The sequence below is a fragment of the Chiloscyllium plagiosum genome, unplaced genomic scaffold (assembly GCF_037043375.1).
Source record: "Chiloscyllium plagiosum isolate Xiang-an unplaced genomic scaffold, Cpla_swu_hap1 HiC_scaffold_2, whole genome shotgun sequence".
NCBI lineage: Eukaryota > Metazoa > Chordata > Chondrichthyes > Orectolobiformes > Hemiscylliidae > Chiloscyllium > Chiloscyllium plagiosum.
In genome coordinates this window covers 15830495-15847243 of record NW_028270140.1, presented here as the reverse complement: position 1 = coordinate 15847243, position 16749 = coordinate 15830495, and the positions used below count along the sequence as shown (strand labels likewise).

Here is a 16749-nt window from a genome sequence, read left to right as displayed (position 1 = left end):
AGTGAATATTTAGACTCCAGGGCTGTTCTGCCAGGGGATATTGTCTTGCACTTTTTGTAATGGACTTGAACATGCGCCTTCACTTGGCTTGTTATGCCAATCTCCAGAGGTAGAAATTCTGACTAGATACTTTGCATATTGTGCAGAGTAATTTGATAACTGACAGGGTTCCCACCTTTGCCATTGGACTCCAGGTCATGAGGTGCTAATCTCGCATGTCTCAATCAGAACCTCTTGACAAACACTTCTGATTGTATGGTTGCAAATTGTCAACCTACATTAGTCACCAGCTTATGGATTATCAAATCTTGCACAAATAGCTTGGCGTTCTTTCAGAACACCGCGTCAATAAAGTTACTGTTATTTGCATACAAGAAAAAATAACTCTCCTAAATCAGCCTGACCTTTTGACCAAGGCCCAAATACAAACTCCTGTAATAATTCTTGATCCTGAAAACCACAATGAGTCAAATTTTAACACCCCTCAATACATTTATCAAGCTGTTTAGTTATCCTGAACCAATAGAGGTTGTCACTGACTGTGGATACTGTGCCAGTGTTGAATAAACTACTTATTTCTTACACAAAACTCTTGGGTACCATTCGTTCTCTAGTGATGGAGAGGGATAAGTGTGCACTGCAGGGCAAGAGTTATAGCTGGGGGCAGGGAAGTTAGATGTGGTGAGGCATGACTTAGGATGCGTGGCTTGGAAAAGTAGGCTTCAAGGCAAGGGCTTAATTGATATGTGGAGCTTGTTCAAGGAGCAACTATTGAGTGTCCTTGATAAGTATGTACCTGTCAGGCAGGGAGGAAAGGGTCATGTGAGGGAGCCGTGGTTTAATAAGGAATTGGAATCCCTTGTTAAATGGAAGAGGACGGCCTATGTAAAGATGAGGCGTGAAGGTTCAGTTGGGGCGATTGAGTGTTATAAGGTAGCCAGGAGGGACCTGAAGAGAGAGCTAAGAGCAGCAAGGAGGGGACATGAAAGGTCCTTAGATGGTAGGATTAGGGAAAACCCTAAGGCTTTCTATAGGTATGTCAGGAATAAAAGAATGACCAGGGTAGGAATAGGTCCAGTCAAGGATAGTAGTGGGAAGTTGCGTGTGGAGGCTGAAGAGATTGGGGAGACACCGAATGAATACTTTTCGTCAGTATTCACTCAGGAACAGGACATTGTTGCCGATGTGAATACTGAGTCACAATTAAGTAGAATGGATGGCTTTGAGGTATGTAGGGAAGTGGTGTTGGAAATTCTGGAAAGGGTGAAAATAGATAAGTCCCCTGGGCCTGATGGCATTTATCCAAGGATTCTCTGGGAAGCAAGGGAGGAGATTGCAGAGCCATTGGCCTTGATTTTTATGTCCTCGTTGTCTACAGGAGTAGTGCCAGAAGACTGGAGGCTAGCAAATGTGGTTCCCTTGTTCAAGAAGGGGAGTAGGAATAACCCTAGTAACTATAGGCCGGTGAGTCTCACTTCTGTTGTGGACAAAGTCTTAGAGAGAATTGTAAGGGATAGGATTTATGAACATCTGGATAGGAATAATGTGATCAAGGATAGTCAGCATGGTTTTGTGAAGGGCAGGTCGTGCCTCACAAACCTTATTGAATTCTTTGAGAAGGTGACTAAGGAGGTGGACGAGGGGAAAGCGGTAGATGTGGTTTATATGGATTTTAGTAAGGCGTTTGATAAGGTTCCCCATGGTAGGCTACTTCAAAAAATACGGAGGTATGGCATTGAGGGTGAGTTGGAGGTTTGGATTAGGAATTGGCTGGCTGGAAGAAGACAGGGTAGTAGTTGATGGTAAAGGTTCATCTTGGAGTGCCGTTACTAGCGGTGTTCCGCAAGGATCTGTTTTGGGACCATTACTGTTTGTCATTTTTATAAATGACCTGGAGGAGGGGCTAGAAGGTTGGGTGAGCAAGTTTGCGGATGATACGAAAGTCGGAGGAGTTGTTGACAGTGAGGAAGGATGTGTCAGGTTACAGCGGGATATAGATCAGCTGCAGAACTGGGCAGAAAGGTGGCAAATGGAGTTCAATGTAGCTATGTGGTTTTGGTCGCCATACTATAGGAAGGATGTGGAGGCACTGGAACGGGTGCAAAGGAGGTTTACCAGGATGTTGCCTGGTATGGTAGGAAGATCATATGAGGAAAGGCTGAGGCACTTGGGGTTGTTTTCATTGGAGAAAAGAAGGTTTAGGGGTGACTTAATAGAGGTGTACAAGATGATTAGGGGTTTAGATAGGGTTGACCGTGAGAACCTTTTTCCACGTATGGAGTCAACTATTACGAGGGGGCATAGCTTTAAACTAAGGGGTGGTAGGTATAGGACAGATGTTAGGGGTAGGTTCTTTACTCAGCGAGTCGTGAGTTCATGGAATGCCCTGCCAGTAGCAGTGGTGGACTCTCCCTCTTTATGGGCATTTAAGTGGGCATTGGATAGGCATATGGAGGATAGTGGGCTAGTATAGGTTAGGTGGGCTTGGATCGGCGCAACATCGAGGGCCAAAGGGCCTGTACTGCGCTGTATTCTCCTATGTTCTATGTTCTTTTTGTTTTGAATATTCATCTTAATGGCCAAAGTAAGGGTGGAGGCAGTTGGATACCTCCAGGCTTGCTAAACAACAGTTGCTTCTCAACTAGGTTCCCTCCTTCAGCATGATTTAGGTTGTTGCCAGTGTGAGTATCCAACTGGAAGACATTTGTGATGATTAATTTCTTCCAGTTCACTTGTAAAACAACAAGCATTAATGTTTGACAAGTGTGCTTTCCTCACCATTTGATAGTCCTGTCGTCTTTTCTCTATTGTTTTAGAAGATAATTTCAGGCAAAACCTTTGAAGATTTAACAGGTTGTTTGAAGACTCTTGGACCTTGCTTTATTGGCATGAGAATAATTAGCTTTAAAAAGGCAGCGATTTATTTACATATCCACCTTTTTACCATTATAGTATCCTGAGATAAATTTGAAATGGGTGTGTTTACTGATGCTGAAACCGCAGGGCAATTGTGGTTAATTAGAAATGCATATGAGCACAGTTCTAGAACCATCATATTGTTGCATCATATGCAAAGTGTACACTGCATGTGTGCACAGAACAGATGTGACATTGAAATGTGATTCTTTCTCCCCCTCACCCCCCCACCTGCCAATCAATCTGCTTCCCTTCCCTGTCCTGTCCTCTCCTCTTTCTCTCTCCCCCATTTCTTCTGCTCTCTTTTCCCACCTGATATCTTTTCCTCCCCTGATCTCTTACCCATCAACAACTCCCACCTTTCAGATCTGTCTCTCACCACCACACCACCCCCCTCCTGCCCCACACGCCAACCGTTCCTGATCTTCAGCAAAATGTATGGAATTCAGGTGTACAATTGAAACACTTGATCAAATCTCTTTCACTAGTGCATGCATGAGCATCTCCCTAGAGTATGCTGCACATCCAATTTCAAGGCTATGTTTGCTGACATTGAAAAGTACCAATTACGGGTAGCTTATCTCTGCTGTTGATGCTTTTGATTCACCCACAAATGGCTCTGTAGCAGTGCTGCTCCAGGTCCAGATTGAGATGCATCACATTGCAGTGTTAGACCATAAGACATAGGAGCGGAAGGAAGGCCATTCGTCCCATCGAGTACACTCCGCCATTCTATCATGGCTGATGAGCATTTCAACTCCACTTACCCGCATTCTCCCCGTAGCCCTTAATTCCTTGTGACATCAAGAATTTATCAATTTCTGCCTTGAAGACATTTAGCGTCCCAGCCTCCACTGACTCTGTGGCAATGAATTCCACAGGCCCACCACTCTCTGGCTGAAGAAATGTCTCCGCATTTCTGTTCTGAATTTACCCCCTCTAATTCTTAGGCTGTGTCCACGGGTCCTAGTCTCCTCACCTAACGGAAACAATTTCCTAGCGTCCACCCTCTCCAAGCCACGTATTATCTTGTAAGTTTCTATTAGATCTCCCCTTAATCTTCTAAACTCCAATGAATACAATCCCAGGATCCTCAGCTGTTCCTCATATGTTAGACCTACCATTCCAGGGATCATCCGTGTGAATCTCCGCTGGACACGCTCCAGTGCCAGTATGTCCTTCCTGAGGTGTGGGGACCAAAACTGGACACAGTACTCCAAATGGGGCCTAACCAGAGCTTTAAAAAGTCTCAGTAGCACAACAGTGCTTTTATATTCCAACCCTCTTGAGATCATTGACAACATTGCATTCGCTTTCTTAATCACGGACTCAACCTGCATGTTTACCTTTAGAGAATCCTCAACTAGCACTCCCAGATCCCTCTGTACTTTGGCTTTATGAATTTTCTCACCGTTTAGAAAGTAATCCATGCTTCTATTCTTTTTTCCAAAGTGCAAGACCTCGCATTTGCTCACATTGAATTTCATCAGCCATTTCCTGGACCACTCCTCCAAACTGTCTAGATCCTTCTGCAGCCTCCCCACTTCCTCAGTAATACCTCAGTGTAGTACAGTGTAGTACCTCAGTACTTTGAGAGTGTAGTAGCCAAGTACAGACAAGTTAGTGAACTCTAATCTTGGAGGCCTTGCATATCAATTTTCCCACAGAATCATTTTGTGTTCGCATATTTAAGCAGATTTGGTATGCCTGGCAGAATTGCTTGCATGATATTGTACGAGTCCAACTAGTTATTGAATTGTTGCTGTGTTTAGTTATGTTGGCTTCTCCAAAACCACTTTATCTTTGGCTGAATGCAAATAAAGCCCTCCTTTCTCCTTGAAATAAATCCAATAAAATAGCTTCTGTGCAAGAAATTCCAGTTTGACAATTTTAGCACCACTCCACAATTATTGTCTTGATATCAATGTTCTAGGTTTTTATTAAAAACATTTAATTATTACTTCAAATTCTCTTCAAACCAACTGTCTAGGATCACGCACAAAATCACTGTCCTTGCAGTCCTTCCACTAGCTTGTGCACCTTGGAGTCTGGCTGATCCTAAATGTCACATGTCTTCAGTGGTATTGTCCAAAAACCCATTTTTGGCCATCAAACAATGAGTATATTAACACCTTGCAGACATTTGATGCTCTATCCATGGCCTTTTTTTTGGGGAGGTTTAAAGTTATAAGCATCGAGCTAGTGTAGCATTCTTAAGAATGTCTACCATTGAATTTGTCCGCAAGGTTGTCATCATTGCAAAAACAAAGATGTTCTGTTTCACTTGACTACTCAAAGTTTGCTTCAGTGTATTCTTTTGAGGCAATTGCACATGACGGTGGGAAATGAAGTGCATCTCTTTCGTTTGAGTAATACTTGTGGGCATCCTGATCAGTTATTGCCTGTTGGTTGATATGGGAAGTGAGGATGGAAAGGCAGGGTTACCACTAAGTCTTAAAAATTGCTGAAATGCTTCCCACAGCCTAATTTTGGGCAGGAGGTTTTTGCTTATTTGAATTTCCTCCTTGAGGATTTTGAGGATATCATTCCTCAGCACCTGATTGGAAAGCTGAGTCTGCTGGGCCTAGATACCTCCCTTTGTAACTGGATCCTGGATTTGCTGACTGGGAGACCTCAGTTCGTCCAGTTTGGGAACAGCGTCTCCAACACCATCGCATTGAGCACGGGAGCCCCCAGGGCTGTGTTCAGTCCATTGCTGTTCACCCTGCAATGCACAGCTCGAATCATATTACATTCGCTGATGATATGACTGTAGTGGGTCTCATTAGCGGGAACAATGAATCAGCAAATAGAGAGGAAATGCAGTGGCTAATGGACTGATGCAGAGCCAACAACCTGTCTCTGAACGTGGACAGAACAGAAGAGGTGGTTGTTGACTTTGGGAGGGCATGGAGCGACCACACTCCGCTAAATGTCGGCTCCCCCATGGAGATCATGAAGAGCACTAAATTTCTTGCCATCCCCCAGTGGAGAATTTCACCTGATCCCTCAACACCAGCTCCACAGCCAAGCAAGCACAGCAGTATCTCTACATGCTGAATAGGTTGAGGAAAGCCCACCTCCCACCCCCCACCCCCATTCTTGCCACATTCTACAGAGGGTTCACTGAGAGTTCCATGAGCTGCTGCACAATTGTCTCACTTGGGAATTGCATGGTCTCTGATCATAAGTCCCTACACCACACACTGCATCTGAAAGGCTAACAGCATTGTGGAAGACCATACACTTCCCTCACAAACTCTCTTCCCTCCTACCACTTGGCAGAAGATACCAGAGTGTTCGGTGCAAGAGTTTCTTCCCACGGGCTATCAGGGTGCTTAACACTGTATGATCAGACTCTATTCCATCTGAAACTTTGGTTTAGCAGCGATTCAAAGTCATACAATGTTTTATTAATTATCGTTCTTTTATTGCACTGTAATTTGTACACCACTGTACCTGTTGTCTAGATGTGCCAGGAATTACTGTGCTCTCATGTGTGTTTTGCACTTTGTCACCCTGTGTATGATTAGAATAGATTCCCTACAATGTGCAAGCAGGCCCTCCAGCCCAACAAGTGCACACCGACCCTCCGAAGAGTAACCCACCCAGATCCATTTCCCTCTGACTAATGCACCAAACACTGTGGGCAATTTAGAATGGCCAATTCACCTGACCTGAACATCTTTGGACTGTGGGAGGAAACTGGAGCATCCAAAGGAAACTAGGGCAAACATGGGGAGAATGCGCAAACTCCAGACAGACAGTCGCCCAAGGCTTGGATCGAACCTGGGTCCCTGACACTGAGGCAGCAGTGCTAACCACTGAGTCACCGTGCCATGTAATTTGTGCTGTCCATGTAGCATCTTGGTCCTGGAGGAACATTGTCTTGTTTTTACTGTATCGGTTGTATATGGTAGAAATGACAAAGCTACTCTTGACTTGTTTTCTTGATATGGTGGCCAAGCAGCTCTGTACAGTTATTAAACAGACAATGCAAAATCATGGCTGTCCATGAAATTTCTGCAGTCCTAATGCAGTGGTCCAGCTTGAATGAACCAGTGTAACTTCCTGTTACCGAGAATCATTGTCGAGAATCCAAGGTTCATATCTTGGATTTCTAGGAGGACTGCAGATGCTGGAGATTAGAGTCCAGAGTGTGGTGCTGGAAAAGCACAGCAGGTCAGGCAGCATCCGGGGAGCAGAAGAATCGACGTTTCGGGCAAATTCCCTTCATCAGGAGTGACTGAGATTTCTGTGTGTTAGAATGATTCTGCATCAACCTTAATGTAAAAGGAGACTTGCCGGGAGGCATTACTCTTGGTCAGCTGCACTAGTTTCATGTATACAGGCAAGGACTGAAATTTGATTTAGGATGTCTCTCCTCCCCACCAACAGACAAGAACCCTCCACCCCTGTGCACGCATGCAGTCTTTTTTCCTCATTCTGTCTCTTCCACACCCCAGGAAAGTGTGGATATGGCTTCCCAGAATAGTTCCAGGGGTGAGGAAATTCATTTACAAAGTTAGGTTGGGAAACTGAGATTGTTCTCTTTGGAAGAAAAGTTGCAGGAAGTCTCCAAGGAACGCACAAGATTATGACTGGTTTAAGTGTTCTGCTTAGTGAGTGACAGAAGGACTAGAAATATTAAGGTTTTGATCGATGGATGTACTTGAGGTTTTTTTTAACTTAACTGGGAAGGGCAGAACTTGAACAGTAATTGGAGTTGAAAAGGCCGGTGAATGGCGGACGCTGTGGGTATTCTCTGCCTTTTATTCTTTGGCCCTGGGGCTTGGCATATCATGTACTGGGGATAACGGGGCAAAAACTGTCACTGGGAAAACCTAGAGCCTCTAATTTCCCTTTCCTGGCTTTTTAGTGACCAGGTATGAACCAGAGTAGATAAAAAGCTCAAACTAATGCAGCACACAACCAACCCATCTAAAAAGTACATCTTACTTCACAATTTGCTCTTTTTACTTTTATTTTTGAATTGAAGCTTGAATGTTATTTATTCATATAGTATTTTTTGGGTTAGGATATGCAGTTTATGGTGTAATAAATTCAACCAATCTTTCAGATACAATATGTGGCCTTAGATGAAAGACTGCCCACTGACTTACTAAAAAGCCAATTTTAAAACCCACCACATGAATGGCAATGTTTTCCTTTCAATTAGTATGGAATTTCAGAAACATTTAATGACTTTATTTTGAAAACTTTTTCAACTGAATGCACAGTGCCGCACACGTATGATATAGTAGTCAGCTTTACACTTTTTAATAAGTCTGGGTAAGAAACCTAACTCTGGCTTTAACGTTGATTTCTATTGGAAACTATGCTTTGCTTAAAGCCATTTCACTTAAAGCTGTGATTTTCAGGAACGCAAACACAGCTTTAAGTAAGGACTGGCTGTATTCAAGAGTGAGTGTCTGTAAAGATACTTGCTGATCTGTGAGTATATTTAAAATATAATTGTTGTAAACTGTTAGTTTGACTTGGTTGGCAGGAGTTCTCTGCCTCTGAGTCTTCTGCTTCTGCTTTGGTTGTCAGTATCACTGATCAGCATTGTAATCCACCGTTTATGACTGTCTTAACAATGTGATAATAACCATGTAATCTCCTTTTGTGATTTTGAATGAGATTATAAATTGGTCAGTGCACCAGGAACACCTTTTCCATACTCTTCGTCACATAGTGCTAGATGGAGGCAAAATGCTGCTTTATTAAAGTGTGTCACTTGAAGCTCAGAACTTGTTGAAACCATGAGTCCCTTTGGCAACAATTGTAGAAGTGCAGACAATTCATCCTGGTGCTCTGAGCAAAAGTGAATCTCAATTCTAATGAAATGAGGTTAAGTTGTCACATGCTGTTTATGGAGCCTTGCTATGTGTAAATTGGCTGCTGTGTGGTCTATATAACAGTAACTGCACTTCAAAAATAATTATTTGAACTTATTGAAATTCTATTTAATATTACACTGTTTGACCTAATCATTTTGGTTGACATTCATCCCACTGTAATTCAAAGAATAGTAATCCATATGACTCTTCTTCTCATCCTCTTTGTTTCCTTCAACCTGTCTGGTAATGTATTCCACATTCATTCGCTGTGAAACACTCTAAAATGTGGCTTGCTCGTTAGTAGACTTTAATCAGTAAAATCAATGTATAACTTTCTTGAACAATTTTTAGTGGGTGTTTTTTATCAAGTGTTCTTTTTCTTCCTGGTCTTTAGGAGAAGAGGCACAATTATTAAGGCTGTCATTAATGCAACTTTTTAGAGGCAAAGCTATTGATACTTATGCAGATTATATTAACAGGTAGGTATTTTTTGTGCACGTTAAATACAAAGGCTGATTGCGAATGCCTAATCAAGCTATGGCCCAAAACTAGAAGTCTGTGGAATTTTTCATGTGTCTGAAATGTGATGCTTGTTTGGATGAATTAATGTACTTAAATAAATACAATGTATTGTAGTTGAATAGACTAGGCCTTGAAAATCTGTGGCAGTTCCTGTGAACTCTTGCTGCAAGTTTTCTGGAACAGCTCCACACTCAGTCAGGTTTCATATGCACCAAGTCTTGGCCTTGATATGTGTTCTGGGAAGGCTTTGGGGTTATCGACTTAAGTGGAAGACTGGATACTGCTGTTCAGTTATGACCTAGTTTAGCAGTGGGGTCTGTACTTAACCTGACTTGACTGTATATGGACTTGATTCAAAACGGAACTGGAAAAATGTTCTATTATAGAATCAGAGAATCCCTATATTGTGGAAAGAGGCCATTTGGCCCATCACATCTGCAATAACTCTCCAACGAGCATCCATCCCAGACCAGACCCCTCCTTATCCCCAAGACCCAATATTTATCATGGCTAGCCCACATGCTGCAGGGCATTTTTTTTAAAGCATGGCCAGTTCACCTAACCTTCACATCTTTGGACTATGGGAGGAAAGCTACGCTGGTGCTGTGAGGCAGGAGTGCTAACCACTGAGCCACCGTGTCCAAATATATTGTTTAATTACTTGTATACAAACTCTCAGCAAAATTCTGCTTTGGACACAATCATTGGACAGAAGAATCCACTTTAATGGCTGGGATCTCTGAAACAATGCACCCACACTGGCTCCTGCATGTAGTGGTTCAACTCCTGATCGTGTTCGGTACATGTGTGCTAGGAATGAAGTCTCAGAAAAAGTAGTTGGTATCTCTTTAACAGTGAATTTTCTTCTAAAAGTTTATTTTTCTAAATTACTTTGTTTTATTATTCAGAGTTTGTAGAAGGAATCTGAAAGACCTTGCGCTGAGGTAAGAATGCAATTTAATATATCTTGGATAGTCGGTATTTTGGCGGGATTACAAGATGATCCAAACTCTCTGACTAGTTCTTCAACAATCATTTGGACGGCAGAGATCACTTATTTTTGGCAGATTATAATCAAAGGTTATGAATATTTTGGCCGGGGCTTCACGTTTCAAACAGCTCTTGGATAATTTCGTTCGGATTTTCTTTATCCAATTCCCTTTTTATTAGCTTTTCTTCAAAGTGGTAAAATCTCCAAATGGTTACACTACTTGGTTTCCAGTTATTTATTCCCCTGTATGTTAACGGTCTGATGAAAATTTCAATTTTTGTTTCCTGTCCATAACACTCCATGCAACTCCATTTCTCCTCTTAACTATATCCTTAATATTTCTTGAATGTCCCTGACTTCTGTAAATCTACATTTCCTTGGTCACCCTTGTTTCTGTGAATTCAGAAGGAAGCATGTGTCAGGTATAGACAGGAGAGATTGAATGAATCCTTAGAGTAGAAAGGCAGTAGGAGTATACTTAAGAGGGAAATCAGGAGGGCAAAAAGGGGACATGAGATAGCTTTGGCAATTAGGGTTAAGGAAAATCCAAAGAGATTTTACAAATACATTAAGGACAAAAGGGTAACCAGGGAGAGAATAGGGCCCGTTAAAGATCAGCAAGGCAGCCTTTGTGTGGAGCCACAGGAGATGGGGGAGATACTAAACGGGTATTTGGCATTAGTTTTTACTGTGGAGAAAGACATGGAAGATATAGAACGTAGGGAAATTGATGGTGACATCTTAAAAATGTCAAATTACAGAGGAGGAAGTGCTGAATGTCTTGAAACTCATAAAAGTGGATAAATCCTCAGGACCTGATCAGGTGTACCCTAGAACTCTGTGGGAAGCTAGGGAAGTGATTGTTGGGTCCCTTGCTGAGATATTTGTATTATTGATAGTCACAGGTGAAGTGTCGGTAAACTGGAGGTTAGCTAAGGTGCCATTATTTAAGAAAGGTGGTAAGGACAAGCCAGGGATTATAGACCGGTAAGCCTGACATCAGTGGTGGGCAAGTTGTTGGAGGGAATCCTGAGGGGCAGGATGTACATGTATTTGGAAAGGCAAGGACTGATTTAGGATAGTCAACATGGCTTTATGCATGGGAAATCATGTCTCACGAACTTACTTGAGTATTTTGAAGAAGTAACAAAGAGGATAGATGAGGACAGAGCAGTAGACGTGATCTATATGGACTTCATTTAAGGCATTTGACAAGATTCCCCATGGGAGACTGGTTAGCAAGGTTAAATCTCTGGTTTGTTACCCGTGCCACGTGATGGCGAGATAAGGAATAGGGAGAGATGCCAGCTGAACACGTGGCTGTAGGGATGGTGCAGGATGGAGGGTTTCAGGTACATGGATAATTGGGGCTCATTCAGGGGAAGGTGGGACCTCTACAAACAGGATAGTCTTCACTTGAACAAAAGGGGTACTAATATCCTGGGTGGGAAATTTGCTGGCTCTGTTCATGTGGTTTGAACTAGCTCAGCAGGGGGATGGGAACCTGAGGTGTAGTTCCAGTGCACAGGAGGATAAGTGTAGGGAGGGCCTGAACAGAATTTCACGGTCACAGGAATGCGCAAGCAGACAGCAAGCTGGTTTGAAGTGTGCCAGAAGTATGCAAAATAAGGTAGGTGAGCTTGCTGCATGGATAGGTACCTGAGATTTTAATGTTATGGCCATTTCGGAGACATGGATAGAGCAGGATCAGGAATGGATGTTGTAGGTTCCAATGTTTAGATCTTTCATTAAGAACTTCAGCAAGGCATTTGATAAGGTTCCCCATGGTAGGCTCATTCAGAAGGTCAGGAGGAATGGGATACAGGGGAACTTAGCTGTCTGGATGCAGAATTGGCTGGCCAACAGAAGACAGCGAGTGGTAGTAGAAGGAAAATATTCTGCCTAGAAGTCTGTGGCGAGTGGTGTTCCACAGGGCTCTGTCCTTGGGCCTCTACTGTTTGTAATTTTTATTAATGACTTGGATGAGAGGATTGAAGGATGGGTCAGCAAGTTTGCAGATGACACAAAGGTTGGAGATGTCATTGACAGTATAGAGGGCTGTTGTAGGTTGCAGCGGGACATTGACAGGATGCAGAGATGGGCTGAGAAGTGGCAGATGGAGTTCAACCTGGATAAACGCGAGGTGATGCATTTTGGAAGGTCGAATTTGAAAGCTGAATACAGGATTAAGGATAGGATTCTTGGCAGTGTGGAGGAACAGAGGGATCTTGGTGTGCAGATACATAAATCCCTTAAAATGGCCACCCAAGTGGACAGGGTTGTTAAGAAAGCATATGGTGTTTTGGCTTTCATTAACAGGGGGATTGAGTTTAAGCGTCGTGAGATCTTGTTGCAGCTCTATAAAACTTTGGTTAAACCGCACTTGGAATACTGCGTTCAGTTCTGGTCGCCCTATTATAGGAAAGATGTGGATGCTTTGGAGAGGGTTCAGAAGAAGTTTACCAGGATGCTGCCTGGACTGGACGGCTTATCTTATGAAGAGAGATTGACTGAGCTCTGACTTTTTTCATTGGAGAAAAGGAGGAGGAGAGGGGACCTAATTGAGGTATACAAGATAATGAGAGGCATAGATAGAGTCGATAGCCAGAGACTATTTCCCAGGGCAGAAATGGCTAACACGAGGGTTCATAGTTTTAAGCTGGTTGGAGGAAAGTATAGAGGGGATGTCAGAGGCGGGTTCTTTACACAGAGAGTTGTGAGAGCATGGAATGCGTTGCCAGCAGCAGTTGTGGAAGCAAGGTCATTGGGGACATTTAAGAGACTACTGGATATGCATATGGTCACAGAAATTTGAGGATGCATACATGAGGATCAGTGGTTGGCACAACATCGTGGGCTGAAGGGCCTGTTCTGTGCTGTACTGTTCTGTGTTCTAACAGGGAAGGTGGTAAAAGAAGGGGAGGTGTGGCCTTTTTAGTCAAGGATAGTATAACTGACTGAAAGAACTTTTGACGAAGACTCATCTACTGAGGTAGTATGGGCTGAGATTAGAAACAGGAGAGGAGAGGTCACACTGCTGGCAGTTTTTTATAGGCCTTCACAGAGTTCCAGGCTTGTGGAAGAGGATCGGCAAAAAGATTCTGGATAGGAGTGAAAGGAACAGATTAGTCGTTATGGGGGACTTTAACTTCCCCAACATTGACTGGAAATGCTATAACTCTAGTACGTTGGATGGTTCAAGTTTTGTCCAATGTGTGCAGGAGGGTTTCGTGACACAGTATGTCGAAGGGCTGACAAAAGGTGAGGCCACACTGGATCTGGTGCTTGGTAATGATTTAAAGGCCAGGTGTTTGATTTAGTGGTAGGTGAGCAGTTTGGAGGAAATGACCATAATTCAGTTACATTTAGTTTAGTGATGGAAAGGGATAAATAAATGCCATAGGGCAAGAGTTATCGATGGGGGAAGGGCAATTATAATGCGATTAGGCAAGACTTAGGATGCACAGAATGGAGTAGCAAAATGCTGAGGACGGGGACAATCGAAATGTGGAGCTGGTTTAAGGAACAGATATTGCGTGTCCTTGATAGGTATGTCCTTGTCAGGCAGGGAGGAACTGTGGTTTTACTACCGAAATTGCATCTCTTGTTAAGTGGAAGAAGGAGGCTTATATGACAATGTGACGAGATGGTTCAGGTGAGGCCATATAAAGTTACAGATTAGCTAGGAAGGATTTAAAGAGAAAGTTAAGAAAGAGAGGACATAAGCAGTCTTTAGCAGGTAGAATAAAGGAGAACCCTAAAGCTTTCTATAGATATGTGAGGAATAAAAGGATGACTAGGGTAGGAATAGGGCCAAAGACAGAAGTGGGAAGTTGTGTGTGGACTCTGTAGATCGGAGAGGTGCTAAACGAATATTTCTCATCCGTTTTCACTCAGGAAAAGGAGAATATTGTAGAGGAGAAGAATGAGATCAGAGATATTAGAAGAGAAAGGATTGAGGTTATTAAGGAAGAAGTTTTTTCAATTCTAGAAGGAATGAAAGTAGACAAGTCCCCTGGGCCGGATGAGGATTCGCCAGGAAGCTAGGGAGGTGGTGTTGGAACCTTTGGCTTTGATCTTTGAGTTGTCATTGTCTACAGGTTTAGTACCAGAGGACTGGAGGATTCAAATTTTGTTCCCTTGTTCAAGAAGGGCAGTAGAGATGAGGAGAAAGTGAGGTCTGCAGATGCTGGAGATCAAAGTTGAAACTTTATTGCTGGAACAGCACAGCAGGTCAGGCAGCATCCAGGGAACAGGAGATTCGACGTTTCGGGCACAGGCCCTTCTTCAGGAATGAGCAGAGAGTGTTCAGCAGGAGAAGATAAAAGGTAGGGAGGAGGGACTTGGAGGAGGGGAGTTGGAAATGTGATAGGTGGAAAGAGGTCAAGGTGAGGGTGATAGGTCGGAGTAGGATGGAGGCGGAGAGGTCAAGAAGAAGACTGCAGGTCAGGAAGGCGGTGCCGGGCTGGAGGGATCCGGCTGAGACAAGGTGGGGGGAGGGGGGATGAAGAAACTGGTGAAGTCCAAGTTCATCCCCTGCGGTTGGAGGGTTCCCAGTCGGAAGATAAGACGCTCCTCCTCCGACCGTCGGGCAGTAGAGATGACCCAAGTAATCATAGTCCAGTGAGCCTTCCGTCTGTTTTGGAAAGGATTTATAATGACTTGGAGATGCCAGTGTTCGACTGGGACTTTCAAGTTAAAAATCACACAATACCAGGTTATAGTGGTGTTTATTTGGAAACACTAGCTCTCGGAGTGTTGCACCTTCAGGTGGTTGTGGAGAATAAGATTGTAAGAGAATTTATAGCAAAAGTTTAGTGTGATGTAACTGAAGTTATATATTCAACGTTCGATTTATAATCATCTAGCAAGCAACAGTTTGATTGCAGATAGTCAACATGGGCAGATCATGTCTCTCAAAACTCATTGAGTTTTTTTGCGAAGGTGACCAAGCGTGTGGATAAGGGTCGGATAGTTGACGTGGTGTACGTGGACTTCAGTAAGGCCTTTGATAAGGCTCCACATGGTAGGCTGTTGGAGAAAATGCAGAGGCATGGGATTGAGGGTGATTTAGCAGTTTGGATTAGAATCTGGCTTTCTGTAAGAAGGCAGAGAGTGGTGGTGGTTGGAAAATATTCAGCCTGGAGTCCAGTTACTAGTGGTGTGCCACAAGGATCTATTTTGGGACTGCTGTTGTTTGTCATTTTTATAACTGACTTGGATACAGGCATAGGTGGACGGGTTAATAAGTTTGCAGATGACACTAAAGTCGGTGGAATAGTGGACAATGAGTAAGAATGTTGCAGGGTGTCTTAGATAAACTGCAGAATTGGGCTGAGAGGTGGCAATTGGAGTTCAATGCAGATAAATGTGAGGTGATACACTTTGGGAGGAATAACAGGAAAGTAGAATGCTGGGTCAATGGAAAGATTCCTGGCAGTGTGGATGTGCAGAGGGATCTTGGAGTCCATGTACATAGATCCCTGAAAGTTGCCACCCAGGTTGATAGTGCTGTTAAGGCATCCGGTGTGTTAAGTCTTATTAGTAGAGGGATTGAGTTCCAAACCATAATGTCATGCTTCAACTATACAAAAAGGCTAGTGTGGCTACACTTGGAATATTGTGTACAGTTCTGGTCGCCCCATTACAGGGAAAATGTGGAAGCATTGGAAAAGGTGCAGAGGAGACTTACAAGGATGTTGCCGGGTCTAGAGGGAAGGTCTCATTAGGAAAGGCTGAGAGACTTGGGTGTGTTTTCATTGGAAAGGAAAGGCTAAGAGGCGATTTGATAGAGACATACAAGATGGTCAGAGGATTAGATAGGGTAGACGGTGAAAGTCTTTTTCCTTGGATGATGACAACAGCTTGTACAAGGGGGCAAAGCTACATATTGAGGGGTGATAGATTTAAGATGGATGTCAGAGGCATGTACTTTACTCAGAGAATGCCCTACCTGCCAACGTAGTTAACTCAGCTACATTAGGAAGTTAGAAACCATCCTTGGGTAAGCACATGGATGATGATGGGATAGCGTAGGGGATTGGGCTTAGATTAGTTCACAGATTGGCACAACATTGAGGGCCGAAAGGCCTGTTCTGCGCTGTATTGTTCTATGTTCTATGATCTATCTCATGGAATATAGGGAGAACTAGCCATTTGGATACAAAACTGGCTCGAAGATATAAGGCCATTGCTGAGGAGATGAACAAAGTTAAAAATGGGGAGGTGAAGGCAGTAGAATGCATAAAGAACCCATAATTAGATAGTAGAGTCATAGAGATGTACAGCACAGAAACAGACGGGATGGTAGTGGAGGGTTGTTTTTCAGACTGGAGGCCTGTGACCAGTGGAGTGCCACAAGGATGGATGCTGGGTGCACTACTTTTTGTCATTTATATAAATGATTTGGGCATAAACATAAGAAGTATAGTTAGTAAGTTTGCAGTTGACACCAAAATTGGAGGTGTACTGGACAGC

At 43.3% G+C, this 16749-nt stretch overlaps 1 protein-coding gene across 6 annotated transcripts in view; it reads left to right on the top strand.

Moving 5' to 3' along the window:
• LOC122564829 (uncharacterized) overlaps window positions 1–16749 on the top strand; it is a 122011-nt gene that overhangs the window by 25182 nt on the left and 80080 nt on the right. For all 6 annotated transcript variants that reach the window (XM_043720177.2, XM_043720158.2, XM_043720167.2 and 3 more), the window contains 2 exons: window positions 9154–9238; window positions 10190–10225. In XM_043720177.2, coding sequence (XP_043576112.2) covers window positions 9154–9238; window positions 10190–10225 — 121 coding nt within the window. The remainder of the gene's footprint in view (window positions 1–9153; window positions 9239–10189; window positions 10226–16749) is intronic.